Below are 22,041 nucleotides of genomic sequence, written 5' to 3' on the forward strand. Positions count from 1 at the left end.
TTTTTCCAGACTAATTTACGAAAGGCGCGGTGCAGTCGAGCCAACATTGTGTAGCTGCAGGCAGTTGAAAAGCGGATCTTTGATATATAAATTAGATGCACCTTGCAATATCGCTGACGTATGACCGGTCAGTTAGGCCATAGCTGTCAGCGAAGGCGATTTCTAGTGAATAGTTCGATCTGGTACGACAACGGAGTGCTATGCACAGCCATGCATCTCTAATAGTTTTGTAGACAAGTAGAACACTATATTTAGGATAACGGAAAATTTCATTGACCTTGGATGAGGTATGAAGGTTAGCCGAGGTGAAAACCAGCCTGCCTTTTTTGGAGCGCGCTTTTTTGGTTAGTTTCTGATGCTTATTTCGAATTTCCCCATAACAGAGACCGCAGCAGACATCATCCATGGATTTCTTGACGGACAGAGTAGGTCGTTGACCTAAACGAACCCAGACCAACATTTTGTGCTCAGGAATATACCGCTTATCGTAATCCTTGGCGCTTATTCAAATTCGAAAATAAAAAACGATTGCGTAAGTTTTAAGTACCCATCAGCTTAAGGCCAACAAGGCCACTGACCTGAAATAAACACCACTGACATTTTGCTTAGAAAAGGTATCCAGATTTCAGGCGGTTGCGCGAGGATGTCTGGGAGCACTTGTAAAAAAATCTGGATTTTCACATTGTTGGACCTAATCTGACCTAGAATTCATCGTCCAGAATCCCTAAGTTCCAACACTAGTAATTTCCACTTCTCATTCCAGAGGGTGAAGTGATCACTCTCTCGCGATTTCGTGGCTTTCTGCAGCCCACGTGCCTGCATAAACACCCAACAAACCCGCTGCCCCGAGCCCGGCGTACGCCACTCCGGCGCAGACGCCTCAGCAGCGAGCGGCCGCCGGCCTGCCGGCATCGGGGTGACGTCTCCAGTGTCACGCCGCCCCGCCGAACCAGCGCTCCGACCACACCGCCGCCGGCGGCCGCTGGAGACGCGGCGCGGCCGCCGGCGCGCACCCACCTGGTCCGGGTGCATGTAAACCTCGAGGTAGGTGCGGCAGAGCCGGCGGTCCCAGTCGTCGGTGATATGGCCGCCGTACATGATCTCGCCGAACAGGTAGCGCAGGTCCTCCCACGGTACCTTGCTGTTGGCCTCCAGGTAGTTGAAGAGCACGTTGACGCTGATGGTCAGGTCGCCTGCGGCGGGCCGGGGGGGCGCGTCAGACGCAGACCACGACTGCCGCTGTACCGGCCATCGCCATACGTACCATCCCGTCATAAAGGCGTTGCAATGCCGTTGAGCTGATACAAAAGGTAATGGTGCGACCGAGCTGATGTAGAAAAGAAGTTGTACTAACATAAATTAATTGTCGCGCAGACAAGCGGATACCATCGTGAAAACGCCTAGACATCGTTAGAATGGTTCGGCCAGTTTCCCCTCATGGTTGTCACCGGCTCGCACCATATTCCATACCAAATGAAGCAAAGTGATTGATCAGGTGAGCCGTTTTGGTAGCACCGGCACATACCGTGTACGGTAGCAGTGACCGTGGCGGTGTGAAATGGCCACGACTCCGTCGTCGGGAGCTGACACTCCCAGCTGACCCTCCCCCCTCGCCGTCATCCCACGGACAGCCCACCCTGCCGCTCCGGCCGTACCGACGTTGAAGGGGTAGGGCCGGTTCCAGCCCTGCGGCCCGAACTTCCTACGCTCAGCCACCACCGCGTGGAAGTAGCAGAGCGAGAACAGGATCGACTTGAACTCGGCCTCCTTGGTGCACATCTCCAGCGTGTCCTGCAGCGGAGTGCGGCACGGTTAATGGCCCTGCATGGCGCCACCGGTTCGGTGAATATCGGCACTCGCATCGGTGAAAGCTGCTACTAGCATCGGTGAATGTCGGCACTCGCATTGTTGAAAGTCGGCACTCGCATCGGTGAGTGTCGGCACTCGCATCGTTGAAAGTCGGCACTCGCATCGGTGAAAGTCGGTTCTCGCATCGGCAAAAGATGCAGCGGCGGCCAACATCGCGTCACAATGATTCACTTTACGGCAGTAATCTCATTTAAAGTCATAACCACGGTGGCGCTACCACTATTAGCTCCTGAAACCGTGTAATGTGCGGCGATGTATTCTTCAAAGGCGCATCGAGCAGCACAACTCCAGCGTCCGGCTTTTCCGACGGAAGACGGGCTGCGCTGACCTGCGTGAAGTTGTCCAGCGCCTTGTGCAGGTTTGCGAACATCCCCGTAGGAGGCTCGTTCGTTATCTTAATCGCCGACTCGAGGATTCCCTGCGAGGAGCGAGTTGTCACACTTCGGTGGTGGAAAGAGCACGTCAGCTGAGTTCTCTCCGCATAATTCCAGACTCCCCCGCCCCCCCCCCCCTTCCCCTGACGGTGAGTCGAGCCAAGGCGAAGTCGTCCAGCACACGAAGTACCGCTTCAAAAGCACATCCAAAATGCTAGCATATCAAATGCTACTTGCTGATCGTTGTCGTGAATTAGAGAAAAGAGTAATGTGCATCAAGAACTCAATAAATGACGTGGCCGCTTAGCTCATCAAACTGGGTTTGGTCACCGCGGCGTACTCCAAGAGGCCAAAACACAATCTTCAGCACAAAATCCCTCGCTAAATAAATGCTCTGTCGCCCTGGACTGTTAGACTGTGCCGCGTTACTACCAAGTAATGCGGGTTGGCCGCGGTGAGGTTCCGAACCGCAGAGGCAGCGGCGCGCCAGCTGGTCTTCGCCTGCGGCGCGAGCCGTGGCCACCAGCACTGGCCAGGTACCCGACTCACCTGCGGTATGATGTGCGCGTCCGGCGTGGGCGCCGGCTCTGCCGACATGAACACGCGGTACTTCTTGTGCCCCGACTGGCTGTTGGTCTCCAGCCGCTTCTCCAGTCGCGGCAGCCAGTTCTTCACCAGGTGGATGTTCTGAGGGGACGACGGGCGACGGTCACACGTTCCCCGCCTTTCCAACATCGGCACGGTGAGCGGCAATAACAGGTGTGGTCTCCCACCCGGCGGGGCACCAGCATGGCAGCTAAGCACGGTGATGTCTCAGGCTTTACTGAAAATCAATGCTCGGGCTCATCAGACGTGCAAAATCCACCTGACACACTAGCAGGTCCATCTGGCGTATGGGTCACGAGAATGCCTCGAGGTGATTTCCTAGTTGGATTTGACATCAGAGGGCTCATGTGTCGTGGCACCCATTATGAAAGAGGAAATATCATCAACGTAGACATTTTCGAGGTCACAAAGATTCGTGCCACGGAACTGAAACACAAAATCCGCCCGTCCGTAGGAAAATGTAACCTCGTGACCCTAGCCAAAAGTCATCGTTTAACCTTCGTATCATGTCCGTTCTCTACTTTGTATTCAGCAAAATGAGACACTTCGCGTGCTGTCTTTCCTTGCAAGGCAAAACAAGTTTCCGCAGGTACAAGTGTCTAAACAGCATTCCCATGGCCCAAAACATGGTCCTCCTCACTTCTCTCGAAGTCGTCAAATCGACACGTTAGTCTACCGTCATCTTTTGCATTGGCCATCGTTCAGATTTATTTGCAGCTGCGTACCATGGGCTATTTGACGCGTTGAGTCCACCTAGCAGAATACCCGCTCTATCCGACACACGGGTCACGATATGGATACATCCTTTAGCTATTTGCAGAGCTTATGTGACGTTGATATACATTTGACGTCCTAGCGCCAACAAAAACACAGGAAAAACTACTCCGCATTAAATTTTCGACTGTAAAACATATGAAATACTAGCACCAAGTGATAATGCAAATGCATGTAAATTAACCCAACAGGCCAGAACTAAGGGTCACCACATTTTGACATAGATTGACCAGTGGCAAAAACGTACAAATACAAACCACATAAGGTTTACCCAAGGCCCGTCGATGACCGATGGACATCTGTAAAAATGGTGACAACTTCACCTCTTCTTAGGTGTTTTAAGCCTGGTCGCTGTTTTGTCTGAATCCTCCGAACAACTCGCCCATCTGCACAGGACAGCTGATGCACGGTCATTGGTCACCTGCCCTGGTTCAGGCGGAGCAAACCGGCTGGTGTTTTTGAGTGTCTGAAGTTATCTTGACTGTAGCGAATGGCGCAGCGAGCTTCTCAGCCTCAACTGCGACTTCCGATTATTTGATGATAAAGAACCAGATACTGACAGTCAATTTCTGTACGGAATTCGTCCATGGTCCCCTGAGAAAATGTGACCCGTAGCAGTACCGGTTCCTCTCTCGAGCTACGGCTCGCCTCACGGTCCTCTCAATGCCGTCACAGGCTGTTCTGCCGCGAGACGTACCAATAAATTCAACTCATCGACCGTTCCAAAATATGTGTAATGGTAAGCGAGGTCAAAATGCACTCGAGCGTGTGTGTGTGTGTGTGTGTGTGTGTGTGTGTGTGTGTGTGTGTGTGTGTGTGTGTGTGTGTGTGTGTGTGTGTGTGTGTGTGTGTGTGTGTGTGTGTGTGTGTGTGTGTGTGTGTGTGTGTGTGTGTGCGTGCGTGCGTGCGTGCGTGCGTGCGTGCGTGCGTGCGTGCGTGCGTGCGTGCGTGCGTGCATGTGTGTGTGTGTGTGTGTGTGCGTGCGTGCGTGCGTGCGTGCGTGCGTGTGTGCGTGCGTGCGTGCGTGCGTGCGTGCGTGCGTGCGTGCGTGCGTGCGTGCGTGCGTGTGTGTGTGTGTGTGGGTGGGGGGGGGGAGCTTAAGGCTCCCCGGAGGATTTTCCACAAGAATTTCCACACGGCATGGTGTGGTCGCACCAAGCGTCGTACAGCTGTAAACAACTGAATAATTGATCCCTTGATATAACAAATAAATGCACCTTGTAAGTTCACTGACTTTGAGAAGGTTCAAGCCTGGCCATTGTTGTTAGCGATGCCAATGCCCAAGGAATCTTTCAATATGATGCGACAACGGCGTGCAGGACAAAGCCATAAAGCTTTGTGTCGGTTTCTTAAACTAGGTAATTGCAGTAAAAACTACGACAAATCCCATTGACCTGGGTCGGGCAGGATGGTCCTATCAGGGTCAGAAGTAAAATATCTTGATTACCGAACACCTTACCTTATGGAGTTTTGGACGTTCATTTCGAAATTCTGGATCACAAGGACACAAACAGGCTAATCTAGTTTTTTTAAATCATGGAGGTCATGGAGGTCATTTACCTAAAACAACTCCGATCAACCATATATTTTGAAGAGTATGCTCAGTAACGTAGTACTTATCGCCAAATGTACATAAATGCAATGCCCATGGTTTCTGGTCACCTATACTTTCCTAAGGTCAAATAAGGTCAGTGGCCTAGCATAGACACCAGTGAAACTTTGCTTGTGGAAAGCATCTAGGTTAAATATGGTTGTGTGAGGAGGTCTGAGACCGAGGCTTGGAGGGCTGAAGAGGTCTGGGTATCAAACTGGCCTGTCACTTGGGCGCATCGCCAGGTAATTATTGGCCAGAGAATATGTGCGTTGACAATATTCTTGTCATTATTATTGGTGTTACGGTGTCTAGAACATACTAATGTCAACCCCGCTATAAAAACACCTCGATGCTTGTCTTGTAACCCATAGGTTGGAAGGAACTGATACTATGCCAGACGGCTTCTACGCACCAGATAGCCGCTGGCACCAATATTCAGTCCCAGCTGTGACAAGACCGTGCCGGTGGTGCTGCGCTGGGTGGGAGGTTACACCAACACACGTCCAGATACTGCCAAGACCAGTATCTATCACGCACTTGCTGTGATGCGCAGCACAGGCCGGCAGGTCGGCAGTCGCGTCTCCCTCCCTTCGAGGCTACCGCGCCTGTCGTGCGTAACGCTGGCGAGCACGCACGGCACGACGCCACAAACCGGCGCCGCTTCTGAATACAACTGTACGGCGCCATACAGCGTCCCCTGCGCCCTAGCCCGGCGGCGGCCAGCGCGCGCCGCCTGGCTTTGGCGTGGCTGGGGCCGCTTCAGAATACAACTGTACGGCGCCATACGGCATCCCCTGCGCCCCAGCCAGACGGCGGCCGGCGCGCGCCGCCTGGCTTAGGCGCGGCCGGCGCCACCCACCTGCAAGATGACCCAGTGGCCGTGCTTGGCGGCCACCTCCAGCGCGTTCTCGGCCACCACCTCCTGGCCCTGGCCCAGCGACACGCTGTGGAAGTTCTTGTGGTCGAACGTGAAGCGCAGCTTGCGGCCCAGCTTCTCCACATCCTGCGATGGCGGCCAGAGTCAGCGACAGACGCGGACACGCCGTGCCCTCCGGTCCGCGAACGGCTCAGACAGGCGATGTTCAGCAAGATATGACACAAAGTATCTACCCCTCTCTCGGAAACGACTGTAACCGGAACGTCACGGGGCAATACAGTTCATCCGTGTGTTTAACCACAGCGGGCGTCAGAAATAAATAGCCATGACTATCCCAAAAAGCTAGCTACAAATTTTGGGCATTCAGTCCGGTTCAGATGAGCACATTTCATGTAAGTGCATGCTCTGGCGTACTTTCAATGGGTCCACGCCAGGTGATAAGATGAAGAAGATGGGCGTGGACGGACCCGACTCTTCGAACGACTTCGAGAACTCCACACTTCGGCCCTCGATGTACTTAAATCCAAGCCTTTCTTCGATGAAAGCTCTGTAATCAAAGACGTGCCACACGAACGGTCACCACCATCGCTACGAAGCGCCGCAAAAATGCGCAGGGGCATTTTTGACCTCTAGCTAGCACACCGCTAGCGTAGTGATTCAGCTACGCATCTGAAAAAACAGGCGTGCAGGGCCTGATTCTCCGTAGTGTCCGCTCCTTCGGCCACAGTGAAGGGCGCTCGACGTAATATAAACTCAGCGGCCTGTTACGCCACATAGCCCCAATAACACGCATACACATACATACATAACGGCGCGTATCGCCGTCCCAATTATATAGCGCACAGGCTAACGGCGCGCGTATCGCCGTCCCAATTATACGCTCATGCAAGGATATAAAAGACAGCGGACACCACGCTTGACTTATTCATCATGCACCTGGCAACTAACATTTCAAAACCCAATGGGCAGGTTTTGATCGTCGACACTTACGGTACGAGATGGATAACACGATTTTCTTCCAGCTCGCCGTTTGACAATACCACCTGAGCGGCTTGTCGCAGAGGCGGCCGTCTCAGCACTGGTGCCGGACCTCCGGTTGTGTGCTCCTCCCCTCCCCCGCGGCCGTGGCCACCACTCACCGGACGGCGTAGGTCATGCGGTCCGGCCGCAGGGCGCGCATCATGCACAGTCGCTGCAGCGCCGACTTGTTCTTCCACTCCTGCGGGAACTTCTCCTTCTCCGGACACTCCGACTCGCAGAACTTCTTCCAGCGCTTGGCCGAGCCCTCGATGTCGCGGTCCAGGTTCCTGCGGCGGCGCCGGGCGCGGCCCGTTACAACGGACGGGCGCCGCATCGGCAGTAAGCTGGCCAACATTTTCCGTGACGTCTCTTGAGCCAAAACGCACACAACAGGCGCAGGTGTCGTGCATGATAAACCCTATACAGAGAGTGGCTGTGCACAAAGAATGCATTGTTTCTAGGCCTACAAACCATATCGGAAGCCAGTGAGCGAGAAACGGCGGTGACGGTGACTGCTTACCCTGCATGATGCGCACTGCGCACATCCCAGCCCAGCCCGCAGCACGGTCAAACCAGACCGCCCCAGCAGTGAGCTATCGGCACGTGAGAGACACCAGGCGCAGCGACTCACTTGAACTCCTCCAGGGAGCTGAGGGACTTGATGGCGCCCCAGTATGTGTTGGTGAGGAAGTCCACCGGGGACGTGACGTTCGGGGTGATTGGGAAGCGCAGCAGGAAGTCCAGCTCGTAGTAATGAATCTCCTTGCTCTCCAACAGTATCTGCACCAGCAGTGGATCACTCAAAAGCAGCCCGCAAGCAGCGCAGTTGGCGAACTCTCAGTCTGAGGTGCGGATGTCTTTGAGATAAGCCCAACGCAGCAGCAAACTAGCTAGTCTGTCACTAACACATCATCAACTGAGTTTCTCCGTCTCCTACTCTGCGCCGATCAAGTGCCATTGTGACGGTAGGATATCAATGCACGCCTTCAGCGCTGCCGACTGAGAATGTTAGAACACTGAGCGTTCGCAATCACCGACTGAACCAGACGGATAACATGAGCAGGCTCAATCGATTTACGCGCCCGCCTCAGCCGTTGACGGGGTCACTCGCCTGGAACGCCATCTGAGCGGTGAAGATGAGCTTGTCGCATTCGAACAGACCACGTGTGGTGTACATGAAGACCGAGTAGGTGACGCTGTCAATCAGGTTCTCCACGCGGTCCTTCACCTCCTCCGCCGGCTCCGCCTTGCTCATGGCCTTGTGGAACACCACGCTGAACGCCTGCCGCGGGAGAGGTGGGCTCCGTGAGGACGCGGCGGCGTCCACACTTGAGGCGGCCACCCATCCCACTCCAAGACAGGGCCGCGACGTCTCAGACAGCAGACACCGCTCCGACGCGGTGCTGTCTGACAGCGCAACCGAGCAGCTCACTCCAAACGATACCAGCCAGGGCCGACCGAACGCCCAAATCGCATCATTAAGAGATCAACACCCGTTTGTTCCTCACAGGCTGAGTCGGCACCAAGCCAACGTGACCATCGCTGTGCTGCCGAACAGGTTCCTGGTGAGCCAATCCGCCCAGAGAGCCGACTTACGAGCACCCGCGAGACGCTGCGCGAGAAGCGTCACCGCGTCCACACATTCCACCTGGCAGATGATGCCGGTGTACGGCGGACGGATCGGCACGGCCAGTCCCAGACAGCGGCGCGGCGCCGGCGGTAGCGTGGGCTAGCCGGTCGACGCCGGCCACGACCACGAGGCTCCATCTGTCGCCATCCGCGAGCCACTCTCGCCGTCACCAGCTGCCGTCACGACACGCCCCAGAGGAGGCGTGAGTGATGGAGCCGGCTGGGCTCGCGCCGGCCACCGGCCACCGGCACCGCACGCCTGGCTAACGCCGCAGGCCGGCACCAGCGTCTGCTGCGCGACACGAGCGTCGCTCGGGCACGGACCGGCACCGGGGGTCCGCCACACCACTGGCGGGCAGGGCCGACACCGGCGACGGCCCTGCACCGGGGCCAGCCAGCTCCGCAGCACCGGAGCCAGCTCGGCGCCCACCTTGAGCGAGAACTGGTAGATGGGGTTGATCTTGTGCAGGTCGTTGAGGATGAAATAGAGCAGTGAGGCGCGCGCGGCGGCCGGCCGGTACAGCTCGCGGGCCTCGTCGATCTGGATGGACGTCTCGCGGCCCTCGATCACCTGCGGCAGCGCCGGCGACGTCACCTCCCGTCACCGCTGACTGCACCGGCCGACACGCCGCTCCACAGCCCAGTCGGCCACCGCACCACGCCGCTCGGCCGGCGCCCTGGCCCTGGTCTACCGGCCACCCGCTCCGGCTACAGCATCAGCCGCACTATTTATTCATATAGCAGCCAAAAGGCGTTCGACCTTAATATTAAAGGGTTGGACCTACTAACAGACCATATAATTTTATTTTCCTGAAGTAAGGGTGGCATTTTGCATTACAAAAACAGCTTTCCAACCGACCAAACCACTGGAAATATCACCACCACATCCCTTGCATTCAGTCGTAACGCAGTGACTGAGACGCTGCATCAGAGCTCGGGCGATAAAACTCCTGGTAAACAAGACAGGCGCGAAATTAACGTGGGGAGTAAGCCACATCTTTCTACGCATCAACTCGCTTTTCTATTCGTAGACGCAATCCATTTCAACTGTTCAACAAACTTAAAAAAGGCTTTGCAAGTCAAGTGACGCCAACTGCTCGCGCAACGCCCGGTTTGAGCTACGTCAAACCTTCTTAATACGCAAAGCAGGCAGTAAAAAGGCACTGTTGGGCAAAAATGTGACACAGTCCCACGTCTGCGGCACTATTTGTAATGCCCTTAAGAAGCAGCACCTCTTCTCTCACGCCAAGAAATCTCGCCGTGTCTGGACTGACCTTGTCTTGGACCTCAGCAGCTGTGGCCTTGGTATACTCGAGATTCTCCACCAGCTCTGTGTCTCCCAGGAAGTTGCCGCCGGCAGAAGACAGACGCGACAGCAGATTATCCTCCAACTTCTTCAGCAGAATCTTGAATTCGTTCTGCTGCTTCGTTAGGTTGTACTGCACGCAGAGTGGAGAGGATTCGATTATAAAGTTGATATAAGTAAGGCCAATTATGCATAAGTCAAGTTTATACTAATTCCCATACATTCTAAGCCTTAAAGTGGCTTCAATTTTGAAATCACCTAGGGTTCTCAGCAAATATGGTGAAAGCCTTGTAGCATTTGGCAGCGCACAGCATTTCGCTGCAGTGAAGCTTTACGGAAATCCGCCGTGCGCACAAACTATCGATGGAGCGAGTGCGCAGCGCCAAAAAAAGTTTCAGCATTCCAGAATTTCGTGGGGACGCCCTGTTCTGAGCTTTTGACGAATCATGGTTAGACAGGCATATTCAACGTGCCCGTCTCATTATTTGTCAATCGAAGTTTCGTTTTTCTTCCATAAGTTCAAAATAAATCAGTAAGGCATTAATAAGATAGCGGAGTTAGCCGCCAATACATCTGCAACTTTCTTATATTCCGCTCAAGCTGGCAACGCATCTGAAGTCAACGTAAGTCTGAGCAGGCATTAAAGATAACATAGGGCTCACCAATATTTTTATTTTGACCACGCATAACCATTTGCCAACGCTATGAGCTAGACCATCTTACAGAAAACAATAGTTATGTTATCTTCTTAGACTAGTTATGGACTTGTAAATCGATCACAGCAGAATTTTCAACTCAGATAATTGAACTACGGCACGAAGCGAAGCTAAATATCACTTTCTCTTCTTACGGAAGTGACGCCACACCCGTCCCACATTCCTTGGTTTCGCACGAATGATCATAGAACATTTTTATGACGATGAACATGATGACCGCGGCACACAGCGCACACACTAATGTCCGCATTATCTTATTCACCAGCAAAGTATGTGATCAGTGATGATTCTTGCAGCCCCCGAAAGACCAGAAATCAAGTACACCACTTGCCAGCACTCCGATACGTTGCTTGGGACCGGAGAACGGATCTTTCCCAACAAATGGTTTGTCTCGTATCGTTCCAGACACGCACGCCACCGGCCCGGCCGCGGCCGCGTAACGTCTAGGGTATACCAGTGTACGTAACCTCTGCTCTTCGAGCTTGGATCACCGGGCCTTCACCACCTCGGCCATCAGTCGGCGTCCCGGAGCGAGCGTGACCTTACCTTCTGCTCCTCGAGGTCGGGCCTCGGGCATTCACCACCTCGGCCAGCAGCTGGTGTCCCGGAGCGAGCGTGACCTTACCTTCTGCTCCTCGAGGTCGGGCCGCTCGGCCTTCACTACCTCGGCCAGCAGGTGGTGTCCCGGAGCGAGCGTGGCCTTACCTTCTGCTCCTCGGGGTCGGGCCGCTCGGCCTTCACCGCCTCGGCCAGCAGCTAGTATCCCGGGGTGGGCGTGACCTTACCTTCTGCTCCTCGAGGTCGGGCCGCTCGGCCTTCACCACCTCGGCCATCAGCTGGTGTCCGGGAGCGAGCGTGACCTTACCTTCTGTTCCTCGAGGTCGGGCCGCTCGGCCTTCACCACCTCGGCCAGCAGCTGGTGTCCGGGAGCGAGCGTGACCTTACCTTCTGCTCCTCGAGGTCGGGCCGCTCGGCTTTCACCATCTCGGCCATCAGCCGGCGTCCCGGAGCGAGCGTGACCTTACCTTCTGCTCCTCGAGGTCGGGCCGCTCGGCCTTCACCACCTCGGCCAGCAGCTGGTCCTCCAGGCCGTCCTTGGTGACGGTGAAGTTGATGAGCGTGGTCTGCGCCTGCATCTCGGGCTTGTAGTGCGGGTTGGCGAGCTTGGTGTGCAGGATCAGCCGGAACTCCGGGTTGTACTCCACCTCCTTGTCGCCCAGCTTGATGGCGCTAGCGGACAGTGCGCACGTAAGTCTGCGGCGCCGCACCACGTCAGCAGTAGCACACATGGACCCGGGTCCGTGGCATGTCACTACACGGATAAACCGAGTTTGTAGTTGTTGAGAACTGGCGTCCAAATCGTGTAGTCCGCTTAGACCCAGCATGGCACCAATGAAATATATCGTTGAGAGTTGTCAGCACTACGGAAGGCTATGACCACGTCAAGCAAGCTCGCTTCTCCTTGGCTAGCGCAGCTTGGCCAGGCCATTAAGACACTCTGCCTGCTCCTGCTGAAACTCCAACCTATCACTGGACCAGATCCGGGCACCTGGCCGGCCGGCGTCAGGTTCGTCTGCTCTTACAGACGCGTGATGCACGTCACCCCGCAGCCCTGCATCCGGCCCAGCGACGGCCGCGTTCCTATCGGTCATCGGTCGCATCCACAGCAGAGAATCGAACCTACGCTTCCCCCCGGCAGCCGGCCGCTCCGCCACCGGCGTTGGCCGGGGCGGCCGGGGCGGCCGACGTACCTGCCCTTGCGGATGAGGTTGCGCGCCAGCAGCGGGTCGAGCACGGGATCGACCGACTCGCCGATGTTCTCCACCAGCACGACGGAGCCGGCGCTGATGGCCTGCTCCACCACGTCCATGTAGCCGCGCTGGCCCAGCCGAATCACCTTCAGCTCGGCGCCGTACCTGGTCTTGATCCACTTGATGCCTTGCAGCTGGCGGAGCGGGCGGCGCGCGTGACGGCCGCGTCGTGCTCGCGTTAACGCCCTCGAGCACAGTTCGTTCGAAACGGCGATAGTACAGCACGACTTAAGACAGCACGATGACCGCGCATGAGCCTGTACCTACACAACACCACAAAACAACGCCGTGATATTCGACGTCTGCGCATGCGCCGAGCCCACCGCACTGACAGCGAGTGGCACTGGTTTCGTGTGGCTCCTCGCCCACGCGTGCCATCTACACTGGCTGGCTCGTGGAGAGCCGGTGGACGGGTTCAGCGCGTCGGCGGCCGCACCTGAGGATCAATCATGAGCGGCCAGCGCTCCGACTTGGTGAGGATGGTGGCGTTCTCCGCCGACATGCGGTCGTTGGGCAGACCCTCGTTGTTCCAGGTGGCGATCTGCGCCTCGTCCGTCAGCAGCGAGAGCGGGTCCAGCTCGGGCGTGGTCGGCACCTGGCGGCCGGCGGCCGGGCGTGACACGGGCGCGGCGGCGGCGGCGGCGGCGCAGTCGTGCGCGCACGGACCTGGCGCACGCGGCGGCGAACACAGTAGCTCACGCGCGGACCTGGCGCACGCGGCGGCGGCGGCACATTGGTGCGCACGGACCTTGCACACGCGGTGTTGGCTGAACAGTTGCGTGCGCACGGACCTGGCACACGCGGTGTTGGCTGAACAGTTGCGTGCGCACGGACCTGGCGCACGCGACGTCACCGCCGAGCTCGGACAGACCCAGCGCGCGCGGCTCTGACACCAGACGGCAGCGCCGCTGAAGCCATGATGCGCACTGACATCGCCCCGGACAAGACAGGACATTCAAACAGGGGACAGAGGCAGCGACTTTGCAAGTCCGTATATCGACATCGATCTTATCATGCAGCGGATGTGTTATCGTTCTTGTGCATTACCAACAAAAAAAATCCATCCACGCCGAGATTCTGTCCTTTTGACCACACACAGGTATAAACAGCGGGCCGTTCACTCTCGCAGTTGATCGAGGGCGACACCACTCGCGGTGTCGCCCCCGATTAACACCGCTGCTCCGGCGTCACCACTCGCGACGACGCACGACACCGCCGCCGCCGACAACAGCCGGCCAGTGGCTGCGTCATATGGTGGTACTCGTCCGCCGGGCTGGGTTACAACGCGCCACCACTGGAGCGCGACACTGCCGGCGCGCTGTCTACGTACAGCCGCGTCGCAACCCCAATTCTGTATGCGTGAGCGTACATCCTCGTAACATGTGTGAAACACGTCCTGATTGCTACTCCTCGGGAGCGATCGCTTACCTCCAGCTTGGTGATCTGCGGGAACCACTGTTTGTCGAGCAGCTCCGTCCTGTACTGCTTGGTGAAGCAGCCCACGTACGAGATGAAGGCGGTGACCAGCAGCACGTCCCCCGGTATGGTGGTCTCCTGCTCTTTGTACCTGTCACGGCGACCGCAAAATGGCAGCTCTCCATCTCACGTGTCGGACGCTTATTACATAAAATGTGGCTGCCGAAAGCCATGGCTTTCACTCCGTCGCATGCTCGCTGGTCGGAGCAGGCGAGCCTGAGCATAACCCCAGGAATGGTTATGCGTAGCAAACATCAAGTTTGAGTCACGCATGTTGAAAACAAGACCGCCACTAAACGGACAAGTCCGACCTAAACGCAAACGACGAAATCTCAAACACCTGATCAATCCACACGCAACGCCTGTACAGACACATTTTCATTTCACGGGGCAGTTTGGCCGATCGGGCTCCGAGACAGCCGCCTATAACTCCCCGCCCCTGAGCTGGCGGCCCGACCGGCCGGCAGCAGCAGCAGCCACAGCAGCAGCCGCAGCAGCTGCAGCAGCATCAACGGCGGCGGCGGCGGGTGCAAACCTGGCGACACTCTCTCCCCAGCGGACGTTCTCGGAGGCCAGACCGCCCACCAGCCGGTTGGCCAGGTCGATGACGTAAGCCGTGGCGTCCGCCTCCTTCTGGCACTTGACCTTGGCCGCCGTGGCCTCCTCGAAGTCGGCCGTCAGCTTTCCCAGCGTCTCCTCCAGTACCTGGCCGGGCGCGTGGGCGCGTCAGTTGGACCCGCTCACTTTGAGGGGCGGGGGGGGGGGGGTAAGACGGGCACTGTCACTATCAGCTGGGAGAGCGGCCCCCACAGCTCCCGTCGCTCCGGGTCCCGTCACATTTGCCGGGTCGGTTCGAGGGTAGAGCCAGCCTTAAGCCAGCAGGGGCAGGTGACGGGCTTTCGTCACACAGATATATTTGCAAATATGGCAGGGAAATGGGAGACAGCCAGATGTTGACAGATAATGCACGTTATTTAACACAGGGACCACGGCAATGCAGACCATCCCAACCCGCTTCTCAGAACCGACAGCCAGCTGTGCACGGGGCCCACACAGGAGTCAACAACTGCAGTGCTGCGAGGACGACCGTCCGCCATGACCGGGCCGACGTAACACAAGTCCACTCCAGTCCTCTAAGCAAGCCGCTGGTCCGTATCGAGCCCTGTTCCCAGGCCCCGACCGGTGGGCGTTGACCGCCCCGTCGGGCCCCGCCGCCACATTACTGAGTGATCCCGGCGGACGCCTGTGAGACCGGCTTCCCGCCGTGCAGCGGAGCACCGCGGCACAGTCTACCTCCGCCGGCCGCCTGGTAGACGCGGGAGCCTGAACGCCGAGTAGGACCGCAGCACCAGCCGATGCCAGTCCACATCCCTAGCACGGCAGACCCCCGCACGCGCCGCGCCAGCTCTCCCACCCACTAGCAGAAGACTCTGCCACATGCGACAGACGCCACACGCCGCAGAACACCACAGCGTGGCCGCGGCACCGGTAATCCGGGTGCTGATCCACAGCAGGATCCGGATCCACAGCACCCACCCACGGCTCGCGCCAGCCACTCACCACGACGCGCTCCTTGATCTCGGCCAGCTTGTCCTGGGCGGCGGCCAGCTCGGCGTTGGCCGCCTCCAGCGCCAGGCGCTTGGGCTCCACCTCGCAGTACACCTCGTAGAACTTGACGATGTTCAGCACCCAGGCGCACAGACCTGCGGCGTCGGCCGGCCAGCGGCTCCGTTAAGGCGAGCGCGAAGCCAGCGCTCCGTAGCAGACTGCTTCGGCAAACAATCGATCGTGAAGGCCGTCGAGTGGTGGGCGGAACAACACTGGATACAGACACAGCTCTCTGGTCTTTTAATCAACGAATGCATGGCGCACGGCAAGGGCCCACCGCTCGTCTCGGCGACGGCTGGGCTCTGTCGGCGCGCGTCACCGCCCCGGTCCCGTGTAACCTCCTGCCTGACCTGCCGCCGCCAGCGACTTGGAGCGGATAAACTCGGCGTTGAACTGCGGGTCGGCCAGGTACGGCTTGATGGCCTTGAGGCAATCCGGGTGGATGTGCTCCTTGTCGTAGTTGCGCAGCTCGTCCAGGAAGCCGTCCACCTTAGCCATCATCACCTGCCGCGGCGCGTCGGCGGCGGGCGTCAGATGACACAGCGCGCACACAGCAGGCTCACGCTCCACCAACACAACACACGAGCACGCGCCAACTATTGCCAGGACGTGCAGCGGTGAAGCCAGCCTGCTCAGCCCCCCCCCCCCCCCCTTCTCCCCGGCACCACGAGCGGGAAGCACCGCACATCTGACCCTGAAGAGCAGACCTTCCAGGAGCTGTCCGAACATGTCACCGGAGTCCGTCCCTCGTGCCTCGGCACCCCACGCCGGGACAGCGCCCGGCCGACCGGCCGCCCGGCTCGGAGCGTCACGCCGTACCTTGCACGCCTTCCAGGAGCGGTCGCGGGCCACCTTGCCGCCCGGCGCGAGCAGCACCATGACCGCGGCTGTGACGTTCACCACGGCCGGCGGCGGCGTGCCGAACGACTTCAGCTCAGTCAGGTTGTTCTGCGGCACACACGCTGTGCGTCGGCTGCGGTCACGCAACACAGCCACACGCGCATGCGCACACACGCACACACACGCACATACACACGAACACACACACACACACATACACATACACGCACGCACGCACGCACGCACGCACGCACGCACGCACGCACGCACACACACACACACACACACACACACACACACACACACACACACACACACACACACACACACACACACACACACACACACACACACACACACACACACACACACACACACACATACTGCTGCAATCAGGCAGCATTCTTTACCTTCAGGAAACAGTAAAAATATTAAGGACATGTGTTTATAAACAATTGAGCTTAAAACATCTCTTCGGTAAATCCTACATCACAAGTGCGAGAAAAAGCTCCACCACAGTTGAGACGCCTTCTCAGGGCCGCTGCAACACCGTTTTGGCGTGGTGGTGGCAAACGAGCCGCCGTGCCGTCCCGCTCGCTCCGTCCCCCAACGCGTCCGGAGCGGTACCCACTCCCGCCCACCTTGTTGAGCGTGTCGAGGGCGTCCTTGGCGGCGATGAGCGCCGGCTGAGCCTTGGCCAGGTCCGCCTCGCATTCGCGCTGCTTCTTACCCACCTCCACGGTGATGACGCCCACCTTCTTCTCCTCGGAGTCGGCTGGCGACAGGCCCCGGCGAAGGTCAGGCGGTCGGCACCGCCGACGGTCAGAACATGAGTCGACGGTCAGGACATGTGCCGAGGGTCAGGACATGTGCCGACGGTCAGACGGGTATGAACCGACAGTCAAATGGACACGAGCCAACAGTCAGACGGAAATGAGCCAACAGTCAGGACATGTGCTGATGGTCAAACGGACACGTACCAAAGGTAAGACGGACATGAGCTGACGTTTAGGACACGTGCCGACGGTCAGGACATGTGCTGACGGTCAGGCGGACATGTGCCGACTGCAAAATGGACGTATACCGACGGCTAGGACATGAGCCGACGGTCAGGATATGTGGCGACGGTCAGACGGACATGAGCCAACAGACAGGACATGGCCCGACGGTCAGAATATGTGGCGGCGGTCAGAACATGTGCCGCCGGTCAGACGGACATGAGCCGACGGTTAGACGGACATGAGTCGATGGTCAGGACATAAGCCAACGGTCAGGATATGTGCCGGCGGTCAGAACATGTGCTGCCGGTCAGACGGACATGAGCCGACGGTCAGATAGACATGTGCCGACGGTCAGGACATAGGCAAACGGTCAGGATATGTGCCGACGGTCAGACAGACACGTGCAGTCGATCACACGGACATGAGCCGACGGTTAGACGGACATGTGCCGGCGGTCAGACGGACATGAGCCGACGGTTAGACGGACATGAGCCGACGGTCAGAACATGTGCCGGCGGTCAGACGGGCATGAGGCGACGGTCAGACGGACATGTGCCGGCGGTCGGGACATGTGCCGGCGGTCAGACGGACATGTGCCGGCGGTCGGGACATGTGCCGGCGGTCAGACGGACATGTGCCGGCGGTCAGACGGACATGTGCCGACGGTCAGGACATGTGCCGACAGTCGGACGGACATGTGCCGAGGGTCAGAACATGTGCCGAGGGTCAGGACATGTGCCGATGGTCAGGATATGTACCGATGGTCAAACAGACATGTGCCGGCGGTCGGGACATATGCCGACGGTCAAACAGACATATGCCGATGGCTTGCTGGACGTGACTCATGCAAGCCGCAATATTGGAGATGACACGCTGCTGGACAGCGTCCACAACTAAGCCAGCGACACAGCCCAGCCCCGACGGTTACCTATGTTCTTCTCTCTGGTGACCGTCTCCGTCTCCTTGCCGACGATCTGAATCAACCTGTCCGCGTCCTCGTTCTTTATCTTCAGCTCCACCTCCTGCGACGCCAGCTTGGCCTTCAGATCGTCCACCTGGCGGTCGACAGCCGCATTAGCACCCTCAGATCATAAAACCACGGACCAGCACAGGCTGGGAGAGATTCCGGACAGCACGAGTCCGACAGCTCAGCGATGACTGGTCGATGCCAGTCAGCAGAGTGCAGGGTCCGTCACGGCCGAAGGAAGAAGACAACAGTTGTATTCATATTGACATTCAAGATAAAGTTAATGATAATTTACGTCTTAAATGTTTGCACCTAGTGGGATGCCCATCTCTAACCACCATGTTCCAGTTCTCTCCAGAGATATACATGGCTGCTGATCGTCTAAGGATGGCTGCTGCACCGCTTCCGATCTCCGCGCTCCTGAGATAAAGACTAGAAATGGTACATTTGTCTCCCCCTAGCCGGAGAAATCATGGACCTATGTCTAAGGTACAATTGCCGTCACACCCGTGCCAAATGAGAGCCATCAGTTCGGATGTAAGACCTCTACGCTATTCCGAGAACTTGGTCCCACGTCGTCACTACAGCGCACCAGCGGCCCCTTCGCATGCCGCAACATAACAACCACAGAATCCTTTCGGCCACACAGAAGTACGCGGTACTGGGGTTCCGCGCCGAGGGTGGGACAGCACGCACCTGGGAGCTGGTGTTCCTCAGTTTCTCCAGCCCATTCTCCAGACGATTAATCTTGGACGTCAGGTCCTCCACGTTAAACCGCAGCAGTTTACTGTAGAGGGCGATCTGCTCCAGGAAGGACTTGGGCGTCGTGTAGTTGTAGCGTTTGTCGTTAGCGAGGTACACCTTGGACATCTCGTTGACCGAAACGTGCACGAAAGACATGAACTGTGCAGACTTCGCAGTCAAGGGCTCCTGAAAACGAACAGAAGATCAGTGAAAACACCGTCATGCAGGTTTGCTATAATTGGATATAATTATTGGTAAAAGTGGCAGGGAACGGAGTGAGCATAAGCTTCCTATTTGTGACGCGTAAGTCTTCGATTTCTTGGCATTGGCCGTGTGAACAGCATATGCATACATATGTTCATGTTCATGTTCATAGATTCCGTAACTTTCCACAAGATCTGGTGGCTTTTTCAAAGTTACACGTAATCATTGATAATTAACATACATAAAATACATGATTACATAAAAATTCACACAATTAACACATATACATGCATGCACATTATATATAAATATATAGCTAGTTATATAGTTGTATGTGTATATAGACATATAATGCATAGAATTGTATATATATATATATATATATATATATACATTTATGCACACATATATATATATATAGATATATAGATATAGATATATATATATATATATATATATACATTTATGCACACATATATAGATATAGATATAGATAGATATATATATATATATATATATATATATATATATATATATATATATATAAGTGGCAACGACACGGGGCTAGCAACACGCTGTGATTGCTGTCCTAGACGGCTCGACGCGGTCGGCCTTACCGGCAACTCTCGGACTTCACTGAGGAAACGCTGCGACACCGACACCAGCGCCTCTTCCGGCCACTCGTGGAACCAGTCAATGTTCGTGCAGTTGATCAGTGCCGGGAACTTGCGAGCTCTATGAATGGATGACATTGCTGTATCTGTCTTGGTACCCAGGCGCACAACGCAATTGAATGGAGAACATCGCCGGTAATTACTTCACATGTGAGTGCAGAAATTAAATAATATGTCTAACTCAAAACATTATCACAAACACTAAGCATAAAACGAAAGAAGTTTTTGATCAAGCACATCACAATCATCTAAAGCGCACATGCACCCGTTCAGAAGGCCAACTCTCGCATGGACAACTAAGCCCAGCACCGGATAGTTATATGATTGCGTGTCTCTCGAAATACATGACAACGGGGGACAAGTGAACAAGACCAGCATTGCTACCGCGAACACCCGAACCAACACGTTGGGCTCCGCGACTGTCTAACCGCTTCCAACGGCCAGGTTTGTTCCCAGTGTCATACCGGACTCGGAGCGTCGTGCCGACCGGGGAGAAGCAGAGCACAACTTTCAGCGTGCGGCGCACTTTGTCGATGAAGAAGCGCCAGCAGTTGTCGCGCGTGTCCTGCATTCCCGCTGCCTTGACCTGAGTAAACACGGAGACGCAGCCGGCGGTCAGAAGGTGGGCACTGGTAGAGCGGGAATAATCGACATGTTGGTGTTTAGTCGCTTCAACCCGCTTCATCGGCATGCAGGACCTGGCTTAATCATTAGCTAGCCTGCATCGTCTTCAAGCATGCTGTTTGGAGCCCGACTGAGGGACAGTCTGCCTTTCTCGGCATTCACATCACGACAAGCCACTCACTCTGAACCTGGTTCCACTCTGAACCCAGTCTGGAGGCTCGCAAGCGAGTGAACGCCCCGAGAGCGATGGTGTGTCGTAACAACCACCGATGCGCCGCGTCACGTGCCCATACCGACACGTGCTGACCCTACCGACTCCTCCGCGTCACATGCCATGTTACATGTCGCCTTGACATGGCCAGACTGATGTACCGCATGAAGGCATGTTGTCATGACTGCCACCGAACCGTGTCGTAAAACGTCGCTACGACCGTCATGCCGCAAGGCATGTAGCCATGATCACCGTTGTTCACGACTCATAACGTGACGTGCTGCTGTGACCACCAATATGTCATAGCGCAACGACAGCCTGCGTGCCGTGTCGCGGCAGCAGTTGCCACGACAGCCGTGGTGGTGTGACACAGCCCGTTCCTACGCAACAACCACAGCAGCGCCGTGTCAAAACACTCGGGCTTGTCATGGCCACGTCACTGTGAACCACGCCATTCAACTGCGTCCTGGCACCAGAGCCGCTCAGACCAGCTCACACGCCCGGACGCCCGGACTGACGCCCGGACGCCCGGACTGACCGCCGGTGGTGACGTCACCGCTCACGTCAGGCCGCCTCCCCCGATAGCAGCGGCGCCACTACCGACTGGCGACGGCTGAAGGCGGCGTCCGCCGTCGCTGCCAACGTCCGCCCGAACCCCCGCCGTCGGAGCCGGCCGCGCCGCCGTCCGCGCCGCACCTCGTTCCTGACGGCGGCGATGATGTTCTCCACCTCGTCGTCGGGGAAGAGGTCGGGGATCTCGCCGCTGGCCAGCAGGTCGTTGATGAGCACCAGGAACTTCTCCTCGGCCACCTGGCTGTCCGTCATCAGGAACACCATGCCGACGTTCTTCAGGCCCGACTTCTGATAGAGCGCCGCCAGGTCAGCCTGCGGCGCGACACGGCTACGTCAGCCGATGTCGGCGGTGTGGTCTGACTCAGCACGAGCCGCCTCCGCCCGCCGCGTGAGAGGTGCCGCCCTGTGCTCAGCACGATCCGCCTCCGCCCGTCACGACAGAGGTACCGCCCTGTGCTAAGCGAGAGACGTCTCCGCCCACGGCGTCAGAGGTACCGCCCTGAGCTCAGCACGAGCCGCCTCCGTCCGCCGTGTCAAAGGTAC

The 22,041-nt window shown here is 56.9% G+C and overlaps 1 protein-coding gene across 1 annotated transcript in view; it reads right to left on the minus strand.

The window, feature by feature from the left end:
- The window catches only part of LOC119095308 (dynein beta chain, ciliary), a 91,004-nt gene that overhangs the window by 6,095 nt on the left and 62,868 nt on the right, over positions 1-22,041 (minus strand). The window contains exons 61-85 of the mRNA XM_037218158.1: positions 21,622-21,810; positions 20,555-20,676; positions 20,034-20,151; positions 19,165-19,398; positions 18,430-18,556; positions 17,142-17,275; positions 16,480-16,608; positions 16,011-16,164; positions 15,613-15,755; positions 14,588-14,757; positions 14,005-14,143; positions 13,013-13,171; positions 12,517-12,710; positions 11,791-11,995; positions 10,018-10,182; positions 9,174-9,314; positions 8,226-8,396; positions 7,746-7,894; positions 7,234-7,401; positions 6,509-6,641; positions 6,077-6,220; positions 2,793-2,930; positions 2,198-2,287; positions 1,656-1,791; positions 1,018-1,193 (exon numbers count right to left, since the gene is read on the minus strand). Of these exons, the coding sequence (XP_037074053.1) occupies positions 1,018-1,193; positions 1,656-1,791; positions 2,198-2,287; positions 2,793-2,930; positions 6,077-6,220; positions 6,509-6,641; positions 7,234-7,401; positions 7,746-7,894; positions 8,226-8,396; positions 9,174-9,314; positions 10,018-10,182; positions 11,791-11,995; positions 12,517-12,710; positions 13,013-13,171; positions 14,005-14,143; positions 14,588-14,757; positions 15,613-15,755; positions 16,011-16,164; positions 16,480-16,608; positions 17,142-17,275; positions 18,430-18,556; positions 19,165-19,398; positions 20,034-20,151; positions 20,555-20,676; positions 21,622-21,810 (3,828 nt within the window). The remainder of the gene's footprint in view (positions 1-1,017; positions 1,194-1,655; positions 1,792-2,197; positions 2,288-2,792; positions 2,931-6,076; positions 6,221-6,508; positions 6,642-7,233; positions 7,402-7,745; positions 7,895-8,225; positions 8,397-9,173; positions 9,315-10,017; positions 10,183-11,790; positions 11,996-12,516; positions 12,711-13,012; positions 13,172-14,004; positions 14,144-14,587; positions 14,758-15,612; positions 15,756-16,010; positions 16,165-16,479; positions 16,609-17,141; positions 17,276-18,429; positions 18,557-19,164; positions 19,399-20,033; positions 20,152-20,554; positions 20,677-21,621; positions 21,811-22,041) is intronic.

This window comes from Pollicipes pollicipes, unplaced genomic scaffold (assembly GCF_011947565.3).
Source record: "Pollicipes pollicipes isolate AB1234 unplaced genomic scaffold, Ppol_2.1 Scaffold_4219;HRSCAF=4965_pilon_pilon_pilon, whole genome shotgun sequence".
NCBI classification, from domain to species: Eukaryota; Metazoa; Arthropoda; class Thecostraca; order Pollicipedomorpha; family Pollicipedidae; genus Pollicipes; species Pollicipes pollicipes.